This window comes from Balaenoptera ricei, chromosome 9 (assembly GCF_028023285.1).
Source record: "Balaenoptera ricei isolate mBalRic1 chromosome 9, mBalRic1.hap2, whole genome shotgun sequence".
Lineage (NCBI taxonomy): Eukaryota > Metazoa > Chordata > Mammalia > Artiodactyla > Balaenopteridae > Balaenoptera > Balaenoptera ricei.
This window is the reverse complement of record NC_082647.1, coordinates 42,725,978-42,748,511: the sequence shown is the minus strand read 5'-3', so window position 1 is coordinate 42,748,511 and position 22,534 is coordinate 42,725,978. Positions and strand designations below refer to the sequence as shown.

Below are 22,534 nucleotides of genomic sequence, written 5' to 3'. Positions count from 1 at the left end.
GGATAGAACCCGGGCCCTGGCAGTGAAAGAACCAAGTCCTACCACTAGACTGCCAGGGAATTCCCTTATGAGTCTTGAAAAGCCATAAAATTGAAAAAACCCTGGGTCTTTGAATTACCAGATGGCGAAAAATCACCTAGATGGGATTAAACACTAGAATCAGACTACTACGTGAGTAAGAAGCAAACTTCTATGATGTTAAGATTCTAAGATTTGTTAGTTACATTATTATTTGTTAATCATCTGTCAAAATGTTTTATAAAAGTGAGTTAATAAAATTCACATTTTCCACATAAGCTAAAGTAAAAAAAATAAATAAAAATAAGTTGAACTTTAACTGAATTTAATTGAGCTCTAGATCTAACTACCAGTTTACAGGCAATCTGTGAAAACAAAGGAAAATATTAATGATGCCACAAGGATGTAGTGAGCCGAATCTAGATAGACTACTATGGGAAATTACATAGAACAGAAAAGGCATAAAGTAAAAAAAGGTAGGGATAGGGATTAGATTAGAAGAGCCTTAAGAAACATCAACCAAATGCAGTAGGTCAATCTCTTTCAATACTGACCCAATCAAAACAACCATAAAAAGACATTCGAGACAATCAGGGAAAATGGATCACGAATTGGATATTAAATGATATTAAAAATGTTTTAATTTTGTTGAGTGTTCTAATGGTATTGTGATTCTTAGTCCATATCTGTCACATCTGTTACAGATACACAGTATTTACAGATGAAGTGATATGATGTCTAGATTTTACTTTAGAAATACTCCAGCCCAAGAAGAAAAGGAGGAGCAAGGGGGAATGGTTGAAGAATAGTAGTCTATTAATAGTTGCTGAAGCTGGATGTTAGGTAAGTAAGGGTTCCTTATAATAGACATTCATTAGTATGCTTTTTAAAGTTAAGAATTATAAAGGAGAGGAGATGAAAGGAACTGGAAACTTCAACAATCAGGGACAAATTCTTTCATAGAAAACCTGCATGGAATCCCCACTTCGTTTCCAGAATATGCCTTTTCAAGACTCTCCACACTGCTTTGTTCTCCTCTGCTGAACCTCCCTTAAAATCAGCCAAAATGTTACCAATTATGAAGCCCTCCCCCTTCCTCCAAGCAGAGACAGTCACTCCCTCCTCCAGGCTCCTGCAGAACTTTTTCAAGACCATGATAGCACATCAGTGAATGGCAGTTTATTTGCCGATCTGACCTACTTCCATTGAGGGCAACTACATAATTCATTTTCCTGTCTTCATTGCCCAGCTACAGCAAATTCTAAAGTAAACTTTTCCTGAAGAAAGCCACAAGATCCTCATACAGACAAATATGCTTATTCAGTCACCAGTACGTAAAATCTGGCCAATAGATCTTACTAGAGAAAAGTTTTAAATGGGAGAGCAGAGGGGAGAGAACCACCATTATAAATGAAGTCAAAATACAAATGGTAAGCTAGGAAATTATATTGAAACAAATGACAGACAAAATATTCACTTCAACAAGACAGTTAACACAGACTTTCAAGTCAGATATGGATTTGAACTTTAGTCCTGCTACTGACCACTTCTGTGAACTTAGGCAGGCTACATAACCTTTCATCCTCCTTCTCCTCATCCATAAAATGGGAGAGAATAGTACCTAGACCACAGAGTTGGTAAAAAGTTCAATGAAATAAAGCATGTATAAGTGCTTAATACAATGCTTAGCCTGAGCTAAGTGCTCAATAAGCATTAATTATTAATATCCTTTTAGATAAAGAACTGTCACAAATTAACTTTTTAAAATACCAACACGCCAACAAATAAGCATTTCACAAAACAAAAAGAATGTCTCTTTATCGTGTCAGATTAAAACAAGGACATCCCAATTTATCATACTGGGAAGTACATATCTGTAATGGTATGGTGAATCGGGCTCTTTTAACAACTGTTATTGGAAAAGTAAACTGGTATAACTTTTCTTTTTTATGGCTGAATAGTATTCCATTGTGTAAATATGTACCATAATTTCTCTAGCCATTAATCTATCTATGGACACTTAGGCTGCTTCCTTATCATGGCTATTGTAAATAATGCTGCAGTGAACATGGGGGTACATATATCTCTTCAAATTAAGTATTTTCATTTTCTTCAGATAAATACTCTGAAGTGAAATTGATGGATCATATGGTAGTTCTAGTTTTAATTTTCTGAGGAAACTCCATAATGTCTTCCATAGTGGCTGCACCAATTTACATTCCCAACAACAGTGCACAAGGGTACCCTTTTCTCCACGATCCTGACCAACACTTGTTATTTGTTGTCTTTTTAATAACAGCCATTCTGACAGGTGTGAGGTGGTATCTCATTGTGGTTTTGACTTGCATTGCCCTGATGATTAGTGATGTTGAGCATCTTTTCATGTACCTGCTGGCCATCTGTATGTCTTCTTGGGAAAAAGTCTATTCAGATCCTCTGCCCATTTTTTAATCAGATTGTTTGTGTTTTTGCTATTGTATGAGTTCTTTATATATTTTGGATATTAACCCCTTATCAGATATATGATTTGCAAATATTTTCTCCCATTCAGTAGGTTGCCTTTTCATTTTGTTGATGACTTCCTTTGCTGTGCAGAAGCTTTTTAGTCTGATGTAATCCCATTTATTTTTGCTTTTGTTGTCAAATCTAAAAAATCATCACCAAGTCCAGTGTCAAGGAGCTTATTTTCTTCTAGGAGTTTTATGGTCTCAAGTCTTACATTCAAGTCAAATTCATTTTGAGGTAACTTTTTTTTTTTTTGGCCATGCCCCGCAGCTTGCAGGATCTTAGTTCCCCGACCAGGGATTGAACCTGTGCTCTCGGCAGTGAAAGCACAGAGTCCTAACCACTGGACTGCCAAGGAATTCCCATTTTGAGTTAATTTTTAAGTATGGTATAAAATAGTAGTCTAGATTCATTCTTTTGCATGTGGCTGTTCAGTATTCCCAACACCATTTATTGAAGAGACTGTCTTTTCCTCATTATATATTATTGCCTCCTTTGTCATAAATTAATTGACTATATATGTATGGGTTTATTTCTGGGTTCTCTATTCTGTTCCATTGATCTATGTGTCTGTTTTTATGCCAATACCATATTGTTTTAATTACTGTTACTTTGTAGTATAGTTTGAAATCAGGGAGTGTGATGCCTTTAGCTTTGCTCTTCTTTCTCAAGATTGCTTTGGCTATTTGAGGTCTTTTGTGGTTCCACACAAACTTCAGGATTGTTTGTTTTATTTCTGTGAAAAATATCATTTGGAATTTTGATAGGGATTGACTGAATCTACAGATTGCTTTGAGTAGTATGGACATTTTAACAACACTAATTCTTCTAATCCATGAGCATGGAATATCTTTCCATTTATTTGTGTCTTCAATTTCTTTCATCATTGTCTTATAGTTTTCAGTGCATGGCTCTTTCACCTCCTTGGCTAAACTTATTGCTAATACAGACTTTAAATGTTGTAGATTTATATTCGATCTGGAAATATGTCCAGGCTACATTATGCTTTTTTAAAAGGTTTATAAAATAAAATAGTATGATATTTCTATTTAAAAAGTATACTTAGAAAATTATTTGGAAGGAAACTACAAAAATGTTAGCAATAGTTATTTCTGGGTGGTGGGTTATAAGCAATTTTTACTACTAAAAAATCAGATAACACAGAAGGGTACAATGAGTAGGTTTTCAGTTGTAGTAATTATAAAACAAGGTTGTTACTATTTCAGGGGGAAAAATTGAGTGTACAAAACAGTGGGTATTCTATAAACCAGTCAGCAGTTTTTGGAGTTAAATAAATATGACAGCACAGCACACTGAGTCCAAAACAGTCAGTCAAGATTTATAAACGTGACATTATAAATGGATAGCCAATGTGGTAATGTGGTGATATACATGTACTGTTTGGTCTTCTCATGTTTCCTCAAGATCTTGATGGGCAAATAATCACCTGCATTAAAGCTTCTTAAAAAGAGAGGTTCCCAGAATGCTGTTAAGTTGGCAGATTCCTAAGCACTACCCTAAACCTAGTGATTCAAAAACTCAGGGAGTAGGGATCAGAATTCAGCAATTTTAACAAGTTCACTAAAGATTGAGAGTACTAACCTACATGGTGGAAAACACATGTGACTAGTTAAACATAAGCTGTACTGAAGTCTAAAAAAGGTGTGCAGAGATTATATTTTGTTGGTGAATTCTTCAAGGTCACTAAATTACTGCTCTTGTACATTTAAGGCTAAGGCTATATTCAATAAAATTTACTTAAAGACAGATGTAAAGTCTTCATTAGTAAAAATGAATAACTTATTTACTGAACTTTCCCTTAAATTGTTTTGTAAATCACAAAGTGCTCTTTCCAAATATAGATTCATTTTCCAGCACCTAGCACTGGCATTCATTCAAATGTTTCAGTGCATCAGACTCACAGATGACTATAAATCTGTTTGCTGAATGAATGTACAACATTCATTTATAAATATGAATGCATTTATAAATATTTGCTAACACATCAGTAAACACTTTACATACGTGAACTCTTAATCCACACAGAAATCCTGTATGATAAGTACTGTTATCTCCAGATCATGAGCAAACTGAAACAAAGAAGAGAAGAGACTTGCCCAAGCTAGTCAGTGGTTAGGGCCAGGATTCAAACCAAGGCAGGCTGGCTCCTGAATCTGTACATCCACTAAGCTATACTGCCCTCCTGATTTAAAACATTATTCATCTAGTAATAGATTGCCTAAGTGAAGCTCAAATCTTTAAGGATTTTATTGCTTATCATCTTAATACTCATTTTTAGCAAAATAAACACTATTTCAGATTTTTCTAATCTGTTTTATATACTTCTAAGAGCTAAATGCCTTTGTCTCCAAAGTTTGTTGATTTTCTCAACAGCCTAAAGAAATTACTAATCTTTTCCCAAGATAACCATGGTCTTATTCTGAAGATGTGCAACTTTACACACTTTGTTTTGTTTATTACAAAATATATTCACTGTAAGTATGAGAAAGAGTTAAAAATCTTATTGTGCAGAGATAACTATTATTAACATGTCATTACATATTCTTCCAGGTTTATTATATCCATAATTTTCTCACTTTCTATCACTACCACCGTATTTGGTAAAATATTAGTAAAATCACTCTGTATAAATTGAGAGGAACTGAACTGTCTTACTCTGCAAAAAAGACAGGAAAGGAATCACTGTCATAAGACAGAAAGTATTTTAAGCCATTATTCTATAATGTAAACCGTGACAACACTGTTTTTTATAAATAACTAAATTTTGGTTTGTAATAATCATTTTCTGAAAACAAAAATATTGATAGTTTCATAGGATGCTTCATAAAAGTCTACAATCAGCCTCATCTAAATACTTATTTTTAGAAGAAAAACTCAAGAATATGAGACAAATGAGTCCTTTAAATATTTTGCTATATACTCCGCTTTGTTTTTCTGCATTAAGAATTGAATTAAGTTTAAAGTTCTAAGTAGAAAGTACCTGTATGTTATTACACCCTGTTTGGCATAACAGCCAGTGGCTACTCCTTGGTTGTATCACTTACTACCATTCTGAGGGGTCCTAGCCATTTCCTTATTTCCAGCCTCACCAGCATGGATCCGGAGCACTGTCACACACTGCAGTCCCACAGCATGATACGCAACACAAAACAACTGCCACTACCTATTATTCATGTTTCCTTTACTTCAAAAGTACTCTGGTTTTAGACATAACCCAGGTCTAAACTGTATTCTCCAAGATCCTCCTTTCTGAGCTGTCTGAAAGATGTGCTGTGGCTGTCGACTGCATTCCCCCCTGGAACTGCCTAACCCAAGAGGCCTGCTGTAATTGCTGAATATAAGGTAGCCATAGCAAGCTTCTTGAGTAAACTCCTCTAAGAAAGACTCTGGATAACATGCAATGGTTAGCATATCTTCATAATACATCACAGTTTTATTCTACCTCAGTTGTTACCAAGCCTGGCTGATCATAAACACCAGTGGAAGTTTTTAAAAACATATTACTGGGCCCTGTACTCTTCCAAGAACACCCTTACTCACCCATCTGCTCCCCAGAAGACTAATTTGCATAGACCTATAGTGAGACTGAGTAAAAACAAAAATTTTAGTTACCTAGATCCTTGTTATTCAAAGTATGTTCTAAGTATCAGAAGCATCAGCATCACAGGGGAGCTTGCTGGAAATACAGAATCTCAGGCCCCATAAGACCTACTGAATCAGAACCGGCATCTTAATAAGATCTCCAGGTGATTAGCACAAACATTAAAGACTGAAAAGTACTGCCCTAGACAATTCTAATGTCCAACCAGCTTTCAAAAGCACTGCTCCTGGGCTTCCCTGGGGGCGCAGTGGTTAAGAATCTGCCTGCCAATGCAGGGGACACGGGTTCGAGCCTGAGTCCGGGAAGATCCCACATGCCGTGGAGCAACTAAGCCCGTGCGCCACAACTACTAAGCCTGCGCTCTAGAGCCCGCGGGCCACAACTACTGAGCCCGCACGCCTAGAGCCCATGCTCCGCAACAAGAGAAGCCACCGCAATGAGAAGCCCGTGCACTGCAACGAAAAGTAGCCCCCGCTCGCCTAAACTAGAGAAAAGCCCACATGCAGCAACAAAGACCCAGCGCAGCCAAAAATAAAATAAATAAAATAAATAAATTTAAAAAAACAAAACAAAACACCATTCACTTTAAAAAAAAAAAAAAAATCACTGCTCCTGGGAATTCCCTGGCGGTCCAGTGGTTAGGACTCCATGCTCTCACTGCAGAGGACCTGGGGTTCAGTCCCTGATGAGTGAACTAAAATCCCAAAAACCATGTGGGACAGCCAAAAAAATTTAAAAAACACTGATCCACCTAACCCTCTAATTCTCAAAACATATAATCAGGTATATGAATAAATTTCAAATGTACTTTGATTACTGAAGGGGACTACCATGAAAGTCTGGAGTCACAGATTATTAAGAGGTCCACAGCTATCAGTTTCACTCACCCTTGCATTACATATGGGAACTGATGACTCTGTGCTGGGTCGGTTTGTGCTTGTGGAAGGGTTCGTTGCCTCAATCCTTCTGAGGACGAACTGGTAGCTAAAGACAAGGTTTCTTGACTGGATGATGGAGTTGATGATCCTGACAGATCTGAACTCTACAAACAAAAATGTAATTATTTTTTCAAGGAGATTTAATTCATTACAATCACAATATTATAGACACATTGCTAAAAATGTACTTATGAAATCCCTCTGCAAAGAGTGAATTTTAGAAATTTACTGATTTGACTCCTGTGCCCAGCTTAATAGGTAGATATTTTAATTCTTACGAGACTGAAGAGTTTAGAATATCAAAATCACTTAATTACACAACATTAGTCCATTTCTCAACTATAAAAGGCTGAGTAGTAATTATATACAAAAATAATAGCATACAAAATTTGTGAAAATTAAATTCATACAAAGCTCTTTTCATGATGCTTAACACATAGGAAGTGTTTAATAAATGGTACTAAAAACTGTGTCACTTAAACAGTTACTATGAACTACTACTGTATAACAGCTACTGTATAACATGCTATTAGTAGTACACTTGTTTAAAATACTGAGGAACATGCTAGAATTTGGTGCTATCTCTGACATTAACAAGGAACATAACCTTAAAATTCACTTAACCCCTGAGTCTCAGCTTTCCTATAAAAAATGAGATTGAACTAGATTTTCAAGATTTCTTTCAGTTCTAAAATTCTATTAGTTTATAGATACCACCAACAAATATTGTTTTTTTACAACATGAACAAGATACCAAACAGGATTTTAAAATTCTCATGCTTCAGTGATGTCAGTAACTCACAGATTCAAATAACCTCAAACAATATAATCTCTTGAAGACCACCTCAATTTGCTGCTGCTTGAAAATAGTTTGTCAAGTGTTTTATGTAAATTTAAAACACAATTACATTTTATATAAATTACCCACTTTAAAAAGCTGGGTACAAAATAATTTCAACATCCTTCCAAGTTCATTAAAATTGCATTTACCTGTACTGCCTTCCTATTTACAGCATGTCTTTTTGCCTCTCTACCTTCCTTAGTCCTGCCATGTGAAAGGTCCCACGGACACTGGTCTTTTGCAAAACTAACAAAAGCTTTAAGATGTTATTCCACACCACATAGACACCAGAAACCTTACTAGGGAGCCTGATTGTTAGGCACATAACCTGGAAAGTGTTCTTTTTTGGCATGATTTCTTGTTAAAGGGACCATCAAAATATGGTGTTCATTAAAAAATTAATAGAAGAAAGGCCTAGCCATTTGGCAGCACAGCCTAATTTCTCTAGAACTAATTATTTCTGGCCTTATTGGATAACTCTTTCATGAACAGATTTTTAAGACATTTTCAAGTCCCATTGAAATTTATCTGCCATAAAAAATTAAGAGGAATTCAACTTAATTCTCCTTTGATACTTTTTAGATTTTTATAACACACCTTAAAAAACTGAATATATATACTAATGACATGAAATCATGAACGAGGAACCACTAGAAAAGTGAGAAGGTTCTTCGTCAACAAAAACAGGAGCAACACAACTGTGTCCAAAGACTATATACAGAACTCTATTCCAATGCCAGGGTTTTGTCCCTTCTTATGCAAGGTAGGAAACATAGAAAGACCCTTAGGTTTACTGACAAAACATATCTCAATTTAATGTAAGCTAAACTCCCATGGCTGGTACTAGAAAATACCATTGAGGCTATGCTAATTAAATACAGCAACTAGAAGATCTAGTTTCTTAAAGAAGCAGTTAACTGGCAGTATCTATATCACCCATGCCATTCATCCCCTCCTTAAAGTTTTGGCTACATTCTTGACAAGAAGGAAAGTACACTTAGCAGTACAAAAGTTCCCTGCCCAGGAAGTTTTAAGCAAGCTTCCACTCATCCAGTCCTTTTCTTTCACCTCCAAAAGTGTCACATAAAGGTTTTACGGGAAACCAAAAATAATTTAATATAAAAGGATTTGAGACGGTGTCTCTAAAACTTGTAGACAATATCTAAGTTGAAAAGTTCAACTAGTTTTTAGAATTTCCAAAACAGTTTTAAGCAGATGTAAAAATAAGAAGGGAGAAATGAATACTCAAGTCTGAAGGAACTGAGTAGGTTAAGTAATTATTCCTCCCACAGTTGAAATATAGGCTCAAATGCAATCATTTTAAAAAACAAAGTTCTTGACCAAGCAATCTACCAAGAAGATTTAGGAAACTTAAAGTTTAAATAATTTAATCTACCTTGATTAAATATACTATATCAAATACTTTAAATATTTCTGAAATACTGGCCCTAGAGTTTATATTATATAACCAGATCATAATTCTGTCTTTTGAGTATTTCAGTAATTAAACCCCTGAAGATTGGATCTATTACTGACCTGCCATATAGTAAATTATAACTCATGGGGAACAGGCTTCAGGGGATAACACTGTGTATTGGATCTCTAAAAATGAAGTTTAAATGCTTAACTTGAGCTGTTCAAAACACAGTCTCACAACCCACAAGAGCGAATTGTTCTGTTTTCCACTTAATTTTTAGAGGCAAAAAAGGATAATCAGAAAACTTCAACATTTACTCTGCCCAAAACAACTCACAGAATTGCTGCTGGATGTCAATGCTTCATGACTTTCTCTACTGGTGCTGGATTTTGGAGAACTGGGAGGAGTCCGAGAAGTACATACTAGATGAACCATATGATACTCATCTTGCTAAAATTAAAGAAGATTACATTTAAAGAGTAGTACTGGAAAATACACAGCTCAAAAATGTCAGTAGCTAAGCAGAAATACTTAATTCAGAACTTAAGTTCCTTCCTACCACAGCCATATTATTAGTAATAAATTGTTGTCATTAGGACCCTTGTGAATTCAATATTTTGTCCATGATTAGAAAATGGTCTCAATACTCAGGAATTGCTATATGAAAAAAATGATTATTTTGTATTCCAAGGTGTTTTGAAGCAAACACTGCTGTAAAGTTGTGTCAGCACTATCTATTATTTCAATATAAAAACATCTAGCATGTTAATATCAGAACTGTGATAGTCACATTTAAGTTTAGGCCTACAAACTTTGAGTAGTGAAATGTTTTCATCATTTGAGACCTTACAGCGATAAAGAAACTCAAATAACTTCACTATAATCTCATTTGTCTTAGTTTTAGCAATAGTGTTTTATTTTTTTAAGTCAAAAACTGTTTTTATCTATAACACTTATGCACAGACATAAAGCATATATTTGAACTATATTCTGTAAATATTCCAAATGTGTTGCCATAAATCTACAACTACGACTGAAGGAAAATGTGCTAAAAATGATTAGAATTGGCATTTTAGCTTAGCAATTTCATGAGTATATTTATAGTTAGGCATAAAGCAAGTAAATAAGATGGAGAAAGGAAAGAGAATAAAGGGGGACAGAGAAGAACAAAGGATGGCTCAGCAATTTTAAAAAAGAAAGAAAAGGGACTTCCCGGGCGGTCCAGTGGTTAAGACTCCACCTTCCAATGCAGGGGGCGTGCGTTCAATCCCTGGTTAGGGAACTAAGATCCCACATGCAGCGTGGTGGAGCCAAAATTAAAAAAAAAAAAAAAAAAAAAAAGCATGTGGGATCTTAGTTCCCAGACCCGGGATCGAACCTGTGCCCCCTGCAGTGGAAGTGCAGAGTCTTAACCACTGGACCACCAGGGAAGTCCTGAGGCATTCTTCTTTTAAGTCTTCTGGTTGGAAATGATTTCTGGCAGCAAAAGCCTTTTTAAATGTACGCATGTGCAGCCTCTAGCTACACTTGGGTAAAATAATAAATATATATTTCAAAGAGCATATAGCAAAAAGGTTTTTAAGGATAAAAACAGGGAAAGAATGAAGGGGTGAAGCACAGAGGATTTGGGGGGTAGTGAAATATTCTGTACAATACTATAATGGTGGATACATGTCATTTTACATTTGTTAAAATCTACAGAATGTACAACACCAAGAGTGAACCCTAATGGAAACTATGGGTTTGGGGTGATAATGAGGTCAATGTAGGCATCAACTGTAACTACTATACCACTCTGACGTGGATGTTGTTAGTGGGGGTAGCTGTGTATGTGCGGAGGCAGGAGGTATGTGGGAAATTTCTATACCCTCTGCTAAATTTTGCTGTGAACCTAAAACTACTCTAAAAAACAAAGTCTATTAAGAAAACAAAGGTGGGGGGGTGAGACGGCTGCAAATTCCACTATTTTTGAGAGGGAGAGAGAGCGAGGGAGACAGAAAGGTTATTAAACCACTTTGGCAACCTGAAACTACATGATTAAAATGAAAATGACAGCAAGAAGTCACACTGGCAAAGCTAAAATGTCAACTATCTAACAGAAGGAACACACCAGTGTAAGATTTTTTAAAGTTTCCCACAGGTGATCAATAAACATACAGGAGAGGACAGAGAGATTAGGGATATCCAGAAAACACTGAGTTAAGTCAAAGATCTAAAGCAAAACATTAACAGCTATATATTCAATTCTGCTACACTCACAACCAAAAAGAATCTCAAACACAGAAAAGTTCTAAAAGTATAAATTCCACCAATAAACATGAGCTAAAAGGCTGCCATTAAAATAACTAGCATTCAATCTGTCAAAAAAACTGTATTCAAATATATTTAACTCTGAGTACCAGCATTCAAAGTTTGCTAACTGATGGACCAATTGGGCTTCCTTCTATTTTCTGTCCTGAAATTAAACTCCTAACCCAAGTTAACTTGTATTAAAACGTAGTTTGGTCAAAAGGGTATTTAAGAGAGGAGACTATTATCAATGAAAATCCTTCACCACTACTTGAGCACTCTACTCCTGCACAGTTTACTGATAACTCAGTACTGCTTTCTTACACAAGATAACAAATCCCTGAACACAAATATATAATCCTATTTCAGATTTAGCTATCAGATGGATACACAAAACTGTTACCTAAACTAATCAGAATCACCTATTATGCTACCCAGAAGAGTTGATTTTAAGTATCTAAAAACTAAACTGGTTGGATATCAATAAAACTTCAGAACATATCTCCTCTGGCACTCTGAGTATCTGGTATCAAATAGTAGTAGAAAAGCTTACTTTTCTGAGAATGTCTTTCAGCTGCAGGTGATCGGGAAGCAGTCTGCCAGAATACACCAACCTCTGATCCTTTGTCAACTAAGAAATGGGACAAAGAAAAGAATTCAACTTTTTCTAATCATACAAATTGAAGGTTGGGAATAAGATGCCTTACAATGGGTAAAGTAAAACTCCCTTTAGGCACAAATAAGCAGAAAACGGACATAATTTAAGAATTTTGTTTTTCCAAATTCCACTTAAGACATTAAAAGTTCAGCAAATGGTAGCATATCTACTGTAGATATAATAAAATACAGATAATTACCAAATTATTTTTAAAACGAGGAAAAAAAGGTAAATTGGAAGTTTGTCTTTTCAGCCATAATGCAATCCACGTGTGACTGTCATTAAAAACCTTCAAGGGCGGCTTCCCTGGTGGCGCAGTGGTTGAGAGTCTGCCTGCCAATTCAGGGGACACGGGTTCGAGCCCTGGTCTGGGAGGATCCCACATGCCGCGGAGCAACTAGGCCCGTGAGCCACAATTACTGAGCCTGCGCGTCTGGAGCCTGTGCTCCGCAACAAGAGAGGCCGCGATAGTGAGAAGCCCGCACACCGCGATGAAGAGTGGCCCTCGCTTGCCACAACTAGAGAAAGCCCTCGCGCAGAAACGAAGACCCAACACAGCCATAAATAAATAAAAAAAAAAAAAAAGAAGACTCCTCCATCCCGCCCCGCTCCTCGAGGTCACGCTCGGTCCCGCCTTAGGCCCCGCCCCTTTAAAAAAAATGGGCACAAGAAATACTCAAATCAAAAACAAACAAAAACCTTCAAGATTATAAATGAGAAGGTGGCTGACTTTCTATTAACAGTCAACAATGGGATAAAATTACAAGGTCACCAGTGTTATTTTGCATTGCCAGTATTTTTAATCAAAAGTAAACATAAGATTTATTTTATTCTTTATTAACATCATGCAGGACAATTTATTGGTTTTAATTCCAAAGCCATTTGGATTTAGTTACAGCTTTAGGTAACTATTCTTGTTTTTATTATTCCTGCCATTCTCATGAATACCTTCATACATTTTTCAAAAACACAAGACTAAAGAAAAATCAACTCAAGTGCATGGAGATTCAAGTGCCATCTCCATATGCAACCCAAAATAGGAGATATGTTCTGGTTATCTCTGCCTTATTTTGTACTTAAAATAAATCTGCTAAGTGCTCACACTACAAGCATTAAGTATTTAAAATAAAAGCATTTATGTAGAGTCCCCATAAGACCTCCTATTTCATAACTGAGAAACAGGCAAATGTTCCTTGAATTCTATTAAAACAGTTAAATATCAGCTATATCAACAATTACTAAACATGCCAAATCCAAGCAATAACTATAACAATCTTCAAACAGACTACATATGCAACATGGCTACTAAAAAAGTCTTACATTAAAAATAACCATAGTAGAAAGAGTCATACTGAGTAATATCTGTGATTCAGGGGTCCTTAGGTACCAAAGATCAAGGGAAGGTATAGTTGTCCTTCCAAGATACTTAGCTTTTAGGCATAATTTAGCTTCCCCTGGAAGTATTTTTGAGTGTACCATTCCTAAAATGCACATATAAAAATTCTTATATTAACAACCAAATACAACAAAGGATTTTTTTTAATTAATTTATTTATTTTTGGCTGCGCTGGGTTCTCATTGTTGCAGCAAGTGGGGGCTACTCTTTGTTGCGGTGCGTGGGCTTCTCACTGCAGTGGCTTCTCTTGTTGCGGAGCATGGGCTCTAGGCGTGTGGGCTTCAGTAGTTGCAGCGCGTGGACTCAGTAGTGGTGCGCAGGCTCTAGAGCGCAGGCTCAGTAGTTGTGGTGCGTGGGCTTAGTTGCTCCGCGGCATGTGGGATCTTCCTGGACCAGGGCTCGAACCCGTGTCCCCTGCATTGGCAGGCGGATTCTTAACCACTGCACCACCAGGGAAGTCCCAAGGATTTTTTTTAAAATACATATCACAAGTCTTGAAACTTCAATCGATACATATAAATATTGAGTGGAGCACAAATAGTAAATTATATAACGTAAGTTAAATGCTAAGTAGATAATGACTGATTTAATCCCTGGACAAATGAATTATGTAATGCTTTATAAGTTTCCACAATATACTTATTACTTCAGCTGCAACCTAAAGAAGTTTCTTTGATAAATACTACAGCCATCATAAACTATCATTCTTTCACCAGTCCAAACATTTAATAGATACTTCTATGTCATATCATTCTGTATAAAAAATATCAGTTCTTTCCTTACTTTACTATGAAACTTCTCAAACATACACAAAGTGGAGAGAATAAAATGAACCCCCTTACCATCTTCAAGAATTCCCAAATATCCAGCTCCAACAATTATCAACATTCTGCTATTGCTGTTTCATTTACCCACCTACCCCCATTTTTTTTTTGGCAAGGAAGAGAGTTTTAAAGCCAATACCACATATTTCTTTTTGCCTGTAAAAAACAGAATGTATCTGTAACAGTTTTTTTTCCAACTACCCACAATATTACCACATTCAACAAAATAAATATTAATTCCTTATAATGTGGTATCCAGCACAGCTCAGTTTTTCCCACTTGCTCAAAAATGTCTTTTTAGGAATGGTTTGTCTAAATCAGAATACAAACAAGGTTCACACATGGGATGGGGCTGTTAACATCTCTTTTAATCTTTTAACAGCTTCCACTTCTTTAAAATTTTTCCCTAGCTATTTGTTGAAGAAAACATGTTGCAATCTGGATTTGGGTGACTATGTCCTCCTGGTATTGTACAGCATGTCCTGTAGTCTCTGTATAATGCAGTTAGATCTAGAGGGTTGATTAAATTCAGGTTCTTTTTTGTTTGACAAGAGAACTTCCTGTTGCATCACATCATTATTAGCACACTGGATTGAGTGACTTACTTTTAGTCATGTTAAGTTTGATCAGTGGGTTCAAATGTTGTCAGCCGAATTCATCCCTTATAAAGTCTGCCATCAAACATTCACCTTATTAACAACCTAGATCCAGCTGCCTAGATCCATTACTTCATTAGGGGTAGAAAATATTTTCTAATTCTCTAATTCTTTCTGTATTAGCTGTGCTTCTTCTAAAAGAACTTTACCTCATCGACCATTTGCATACCTAGATTACACAAGAAAGACAGCAAAAATGCTCAATTTATTCCCTTTATCAGTTTCCAGAATGAGTGCCCAAGCAACCTCCAGAAGTGACCAAAAAGTTTTGGTTTAAGTATCATTATGAGCTTGTGGAATTTTATGTTTTTCAATATACTGCCACCTGGTTGTTTTTTTGTTAATCCTCAAATTGCACCATCTTTGGCCAGTAGGAGTCCCTTCAGGTTGGATCCTATGTCACCTTGACATGACCTCTGTAGTCTCTAAGAGCTTCCTTGCTTTCGGGCACACCAGGTTCATCTTCCACATTTCTTTCCCCAGGCCTGGAATCAGCCACTGTTCCAGGGGCCTTGATTCCTTTTAATGGGAAATGGCATCTAGAGACAAAATCTGGGGTCTAAGAGTGCTTATTGTTACTTGCTATTATTTCTAAGATTCTTCATTGAGGAGAGCTAGAAAATATGTATTTTTGAGAAAGAGAAACTTAAACCCTGAGTATATATTCATATTTCCAATTTTAATTAAACAGTATATGGTTTTTTATTTGTATCTCTATCACCCTGAAAATCTTTCTTGCTAATGATATTAACAAACGTATGCCATTAGCAAAAGTACTTATATGCTTTATCGTACTATGTATAATCTCAAATAATAATAACAATATTGGATGAGGTTTAAGATTTCTTGTCACTTTTTTCCGTCCTTAGATATATCCCATTAGGGATATGCAGTCAAAATACTGTTTCGAAATTACTTGTAATAATTCTTCTTACAGTTTTGTCACCATCCTGACATTGTTAAATTCTTTTGTTACCATTTAGGAATTTTTTTCTATTTAATTTTTTTTTAATTATATATAACACACATGGAAACAAAGTAAAAATTATAGAACAAGGTACAAAGAGGTTTAGCTTCTGTCCCTACCCTCTTTCTCTGTAATTCTGAATTACCCTTCCATCATTTTTTAACAACATAACAAACCTGAATACAAATACATTTGTATTTCCCTTCTTTTCTCACATAAAAGATAGTACACGATACTCCTTTGTACCTTGTTTTCTCACTTACTGTACCCTGGAGATTACTCCTTAGCAGTATAAAGATGTCTTCCCCATTCTTTTTAACAGATGCATAATGCTCCATTACACAGAAATACTAAAGTTTACAGTATGGATACTTGAGTGTTTACAGGCTTTTGTTATTAATCGTAGTGTCCTTCTTTCATACTATTCTATTTATTTCTCTATGCCCCCACCATATCCTGGAACATGGAGCTCCCTGGTGATCTTCATAAAAGCAATCTTGGTGGAACAGTAGGGTAAAAACTTAACTGGAACGGATTCAAGAGAACAGGAGAGGAGTACAGATACAGTGAATATTCGTAATTTATAAGGAGTTGTGCACTAAAGACAGGAAAGAAATAAAACAACAGCTAGAAGGGAAGTGGAATCAAAGAGGGTCTTGTTTGTTTTACTGTCTCGTGTTTTTGTTTTTTTAGGAAGAGAGAAATAACATGTTTGTATGCCAAGAGGAATAATCCAGTAGAAAGGAAAAACTGAGGATGCAGGAGAGAAAAATAGAGAATTTCAAGAGCAATGTCCTTGAGTAGCTAATAAGGGGTAGAATCTCGTGTGAAGGAGTTGGACTTAGAGAAGAATATGGCAGATAGGTGAAGAAATGTTGAGAAACTTGTACATGACATGATCCCACTACCACCAGTCTGTGCCTCAGTTTTCTTAACTGAAAAATGAGGGCAATAATAGTACCTATTTCACAGGGTTGAATTTTCACAACAATGAAAATGCACACAAACCTCTAAGAACAGGGCAGAACACCTAGTAAACATTCAATGAACATGTGATACTAATCTCTAATACCTGCTTCTCTTACATCATACTGTTTCCTGAGGATCTAATGAGAGATTATGTGAAAGTATTGATAAGTTGTATGACTAATAGCAGACTATCTTCATTATGTATAAGAACATGATTAGGACACTGCTAAATAGGTTTGGTTAAAGTTGCAATAACTATCAGTTTTAATGACTAAAAAAGCAAGCCCTAATCCATGTTTGAAGAGCTTTCAAGAATCAGTTTAAAATGACATTTACAAATACCAAAAGGAAAGCTTTTAATTAATTTTAGCTTCTCTACACAGAAAGAAAAGTAATTTGACATTGGTAAAAAGAAGTCCATGTCCAAAACATAAGTTACTTACCTTCAGATTTTTAGTGAAAGGATGTATTGGGTGCTAAAATGAAAGAAGTTATTTACCAACTACTGCTTCAAAATGTAAGAAATCTATATATATTACCTGCTTTCTACATAGGTAACCTCCATTTTACTATTAAACTGTAATGGTAATGGAATTAATCATGTACTTTATCACAAGTATCACTTTTAAACAACATGGGGCATAAAAATATGCTACAACACTCATTATTTTGGACTATTGGCAAATACATATATATATAAATTAAGTACAACGGCAACCAACTTAGACAGTTTACTCCCGTAATTATTTAGTAGATAAGTTTAAAACAATTTTTTTTTCACAGAAACAATACAGATCACCATCAGTCAGCAACCTCACAGATTTCAGAAGCGCATGCTTGAAAAACTTAACCATACAAATTAAACATATTTAGAATGATCACTTACTTTAAAATGCAGGTACTAAATCTCATGAGAGTCAGCTACAAAGTAATCATCCTGTTATCTATAATGATAATTTTTACATCAAGATAAAAACCCAAAATTAAAGATTTCGGAGATTGGTTCAAGATGGCAGAGTAGAAGGACGTGCGCTCACTCCCTTTTACAAGAGCACCAGAATCACAACTAACTGCTGAACAATCATCGACAGGAAGACACTGGAACTCACCAAAAAAGATACCCCACATCCAAAGACAAAGGAGAAGCCGCAATGAGATGGTAGGAGGGGCGCAATCACAATAAAATCAAACCCCATAACTGCTGGGTGGGTGACTCACAAACTGGAGAACACTTAAACCACAGAAGTCCACCCACTTGAGTGAAGGTTCTGAGCCCCATGTCAGGCTTCCGAACCTGGGGGTCTGGCAACGGGGGTAGGAATTCCTAGAGAATCAGACTTTGAAGGCTAGCAGGATTTGATTGCAGGACTTCGACAGGACTGGGGGAAACAGAGACTCCACTCTTGGAGGGCACACAAAAAATAGTGTGCACAGCGGGACCCAGGGGAAGGAGCAGTGACCCCAGAGGAGACAAAACCAGACCTACCTGCTAGTGTTGGAGGGTATCCTGAAGAGGTGGGGGTGGCTGTGGCTCACCATGAAGACAAGGACATGGGCAGCAGAAGTTCTGGGAAGTACTCCTTGGCGTGAGCCCTCCCAGAGTCCACCATTAGCCCACCAAAGAGCCAGGTAGGCTCCAGCGCTGGGTCGCCTCAGGCCAAACAACCAACAGGGAGGGAACCCAGCCCCACCCATCAGCAGACAAGCGGATTAAAGTTTTACTGAGTTCTGCCCACCAGAGCAACAGTCAGCTCTACCCACCACCAGTCCCTCCCATCAGGAAGCTTGCATAAGCCTCTTAGAAAGCCTCAGACACCAGAGGACAGACAGCACAAGGAAGAAGAACGACAATTCTGCAGCCTGTGGAAGCAAAACCACATTCACAGAAAGACAGACAAGATGAAAAGGCACAGGACTTTCTACCAGATGAAGGAACAAGACAAAACCCCAGAAAAACAACTAAATGAAGTGGAGATAGGCAACCTTCCAGAAAAAGAATTCAGATTAATGATAGTGAAGATGATCCAGGACCTCGGGAAAAGAATGGAGGCAAAGGCCGAGAAGATGCAAGAAATGTTGAACAAAGGCCTAGAAGAATTAAAGAACAAACAAACAGATGAACACTACAATAGCTGAAATGAAAAATACACTCGAAGGAATCAATAGCAGAATAACTGAGGCAGAAGAACGGATAAGTGACCTGGAAGACAGAATGGTGGAATTCACTGCTGCGGAACAGAAGAAAAAAGAATGAAAAGAAATGAAGACAGCCTAAGAGACCTCTGGGACTACATTAAACGCAACAACATTCACATTATAGGGGTCCCAGAAGGAGAAGAGAAAGAGAAAGGACGTGAGAAAATATTTGAAGAGATTATAGTCGAAAACTTCCCTAACATGGGAAAGGAAATAGCCACCCAAGTTCAGGAAGCACAGAGAGTCCCAGGCAGGATAAACCCAAGGAGAAACATGCTGAGACACACAGTAATCAAATTGACAAAAATTAAAGACAAAGAAAAATTACTGAAAGCAACAAGGGAAAAACGACAAATAACATACAAAGGAACTCCCATAAGGTTAACAGCTGATTTATCAGCAGAAACTCTACAAACCAGAAGGGAGTGGCACAATATATTTAAAGTGATGAAAGGGAAGAACCTACAACCAAGATTACTCTACAAGCAAGGATCTCATTCAGTCAACAGAGAAATCAACAGCTTTACTGACAAGCAAAAGCTAAGAGAATTCAGCACCACCAAACCAGCTCTACAACAAATGCTAAAGGAACTTCTCTAAGTGGGAAACACAGGAGAAGAAAAGGACCTACAAAAACAAACCCATAACAATTAAGAAAATGGTAACAGGAACATACATATCGATAATTACCTTAAATGTAGGTGGATTAAATGCTCCAACCAAAAGACACAGGCTCGCTGAATGGATACAAATACAAGACCCATATATATGCTGTCTACCAGAGACCCACTTCAGACCTAGAGACACATACGGACTGAAAGTGAGGGGATGGAAAAAGATATTCCATGCAAATGGAAATCCAAAGAAAGCTGCAGTAGCAATACTCATATCAGGTAAAATAGACTTTAAAATAAAGAATGTTACAAGAGACAAGGAAGGACACTACATAATGATCAAGAGATCAATCCAAGAAGAAAATATAACAATTATAAATATATATGCACCCAACATAGGAGCACCTCAGTACGTAAGGCAACTGCTAACATCTATAAAAGAGGAAATCGACAGTAACACAATAATAGTGGAGGACTTTAACACCTCACTTACAACAATGGACAGATCAGCGAAACTGAAAATTACTAAGAAAACACAAGCTTTAAATGACACAATAGACCAGACAGATTTAATTGATATTTATAGGACATTCCATCAAAACACAACAGATTACACTTTCTTCTCAAGTGCACATGGAACATTCTCCAGGGTAGACCACATCTTGGTCACAAATCAAGCCTCGGTAAATTTAAGAAAACTGAAATCATATCAAGTATCTTTACCAACCGCACGCTCTGAGATTAGACATCAATTACAGAGAAAAAACGTAAAAAACACAAACACATAGAGGCTATACAGTACGTTATTAAATAACCAAGAAATCACTGAAAAAATCAAAGAGGAAACCAAAAAATACCTAGGGACAAATGACAATGAAAACACGACAATCCAAAACCTCTGGGATGCAACAAAAGCAGTTCTAAGAGGGAAGTTTAGAACAATACAAGCCTACCTCAAGAAACAAGAAAAATCTCAAATAAACATTCTAACCCTACACCTAAAGGAACAGGAGAAAGAACAAACAAAACCCACAGTTAGTAGAAGGAAAGAAATCATAAAGATCAGAGCAGAAATAAATGAAATAGAAACAAAAAAACAATAGCAAAGATCAATAAAACTAAAAGCTGGTTCTTTGAGTAGATAAACAAAATTGATAAACCTTTAGACAGTCTCATCAAGAAAAAGAGGGAGAAGACTCAAATCAATAAAATTAGAAATGAAAAAGGAAGAGTTACAACGGACACTGCAGAAATACAAAGCATGATAAGAGACTACTACAAGCAACGCTATGCCAATAAAATGGACAACCTGGAAGAAAGGGACAAATTCTTAGAAAGGTATAACCTTCCAAGACTGAACCAGGAAGAAATCGAAAATATGAACAGACCAGTCACAAGTAATGAAATTGAAACTGTGATTAAAAATCTTCCAACAAACAAAAGTCCAGGACCAGATGGCTTCACAGGTGAATTCTATCAAACATTTAGAGAAGAGCTACCACCCATCCTTCTCAAACTCTTCAAAAATTGCAAAGGAAGGAACACTCCCAAACTCATTCTACGAGGCCACCATCACCCTGATACCAAAACCAGACAAAGATACTACAAAAAAAGAAAATTACAGACCAATATCACTGATGAATATAGACGCAAAAATCCTCAACAGAATACTAGCAAACAGAATCCAACAACACATTAAAAGGATCATACACCATGATCAAGTAGGATTTGTCCCAGGGATGCAAGAATTCTTCAATATATGCAAACCAATCAATGTGATACACGATATTAACAAATTGAAGAAGAAAAACCATATGATCATCTCAATAGATGCAGAAAAAGCTTTTGACAAAATTCAACACCCATTTATGATAAAAACTCTCCAGAAAGTGGGCATAGAGGGAACCTACCTCAACATAATAAAGGCCATATACGACCAACCCACAGCCAACATCATTCTCAATGGTGAAAAACTGAAAGCATTTCCTCTAAGATCAGGAACAAGACAAGGATGTCCACTCTCGCCACTATTATTCAACATAGTTTTGGAAATCCTAGCCACGGCACTCAGAGAAGAAAAAGAAATAAAAGGAATACAAATTGGAAAGGAAGAAGTTAAACTGTCACTGTTTGCAGATGACATGATACTATACATAGAGAATCCTAAGGATGCCACCAGAAAACTACTAGAGCTGATCAATGAATCTGGTAAAGTTGCAAGATACAAAATTAATGCACAGAAATCTCTTGCATTCCTATACACTAATGATGAAAAATCTGAAAGAGAAATGAAGGAAACACTCCCATTTACCATTGCAACAAAAAGAATAAAATATCTAGGAATAAACCTACCTAGGGAGACAAAAGACCTGTATGCAGAAAACTATAAGACACTGATGAAAGAAATTAAAGATGATACAAACAGATGGAGAGATATACCATGTTCTTGGATTGGAAGAATCAATATTGTGAAAATGACTATACTACCCAAAAGCAATCTACAGATTCAATGCAATCCCTATCAAATTACTAATGGCATTTTTTACAGAACTAGAACAAAAAGTCTTAAAATTTGTATGGAGTCACAAAAGACCCCGAATAGCCAAAGCAGTCTTGAGGGGAAA

The 22,534-nt window shown here is 36.4% G+C and overlaps 1 protein-coding gene across 1 annotated transcript in view; it reads right to left on the bottom strand.

Annotated features, from left to right (window-relative positions):
- HERPUD2 (HERPUD family member 2) overlaps positions 1-22,534 on the bottom strand; it is a 48,820-nt gene that overhangs the window by 12,417 nt on the left and 13,869 nt on the right. The window contains exons 3-5 of the mRNA XM_059933618.1: positions 12,184-12,261; positions 9,678-9,791; positions 7,033-7,187 (exon numbers count right to left, since the gene is read on the bottom strand). Coding sequence (XP_059789601.1) covers positions 7,033-7,187; positions 9,678-9,791; positions 12,184-12,261 — 347 coding nt within the window. The remainder of the gene's footprint in view (positions 1-7,032; positions 7,188-9,677; positions 9,792-12,183; positions 12,262-22,534) is intronic.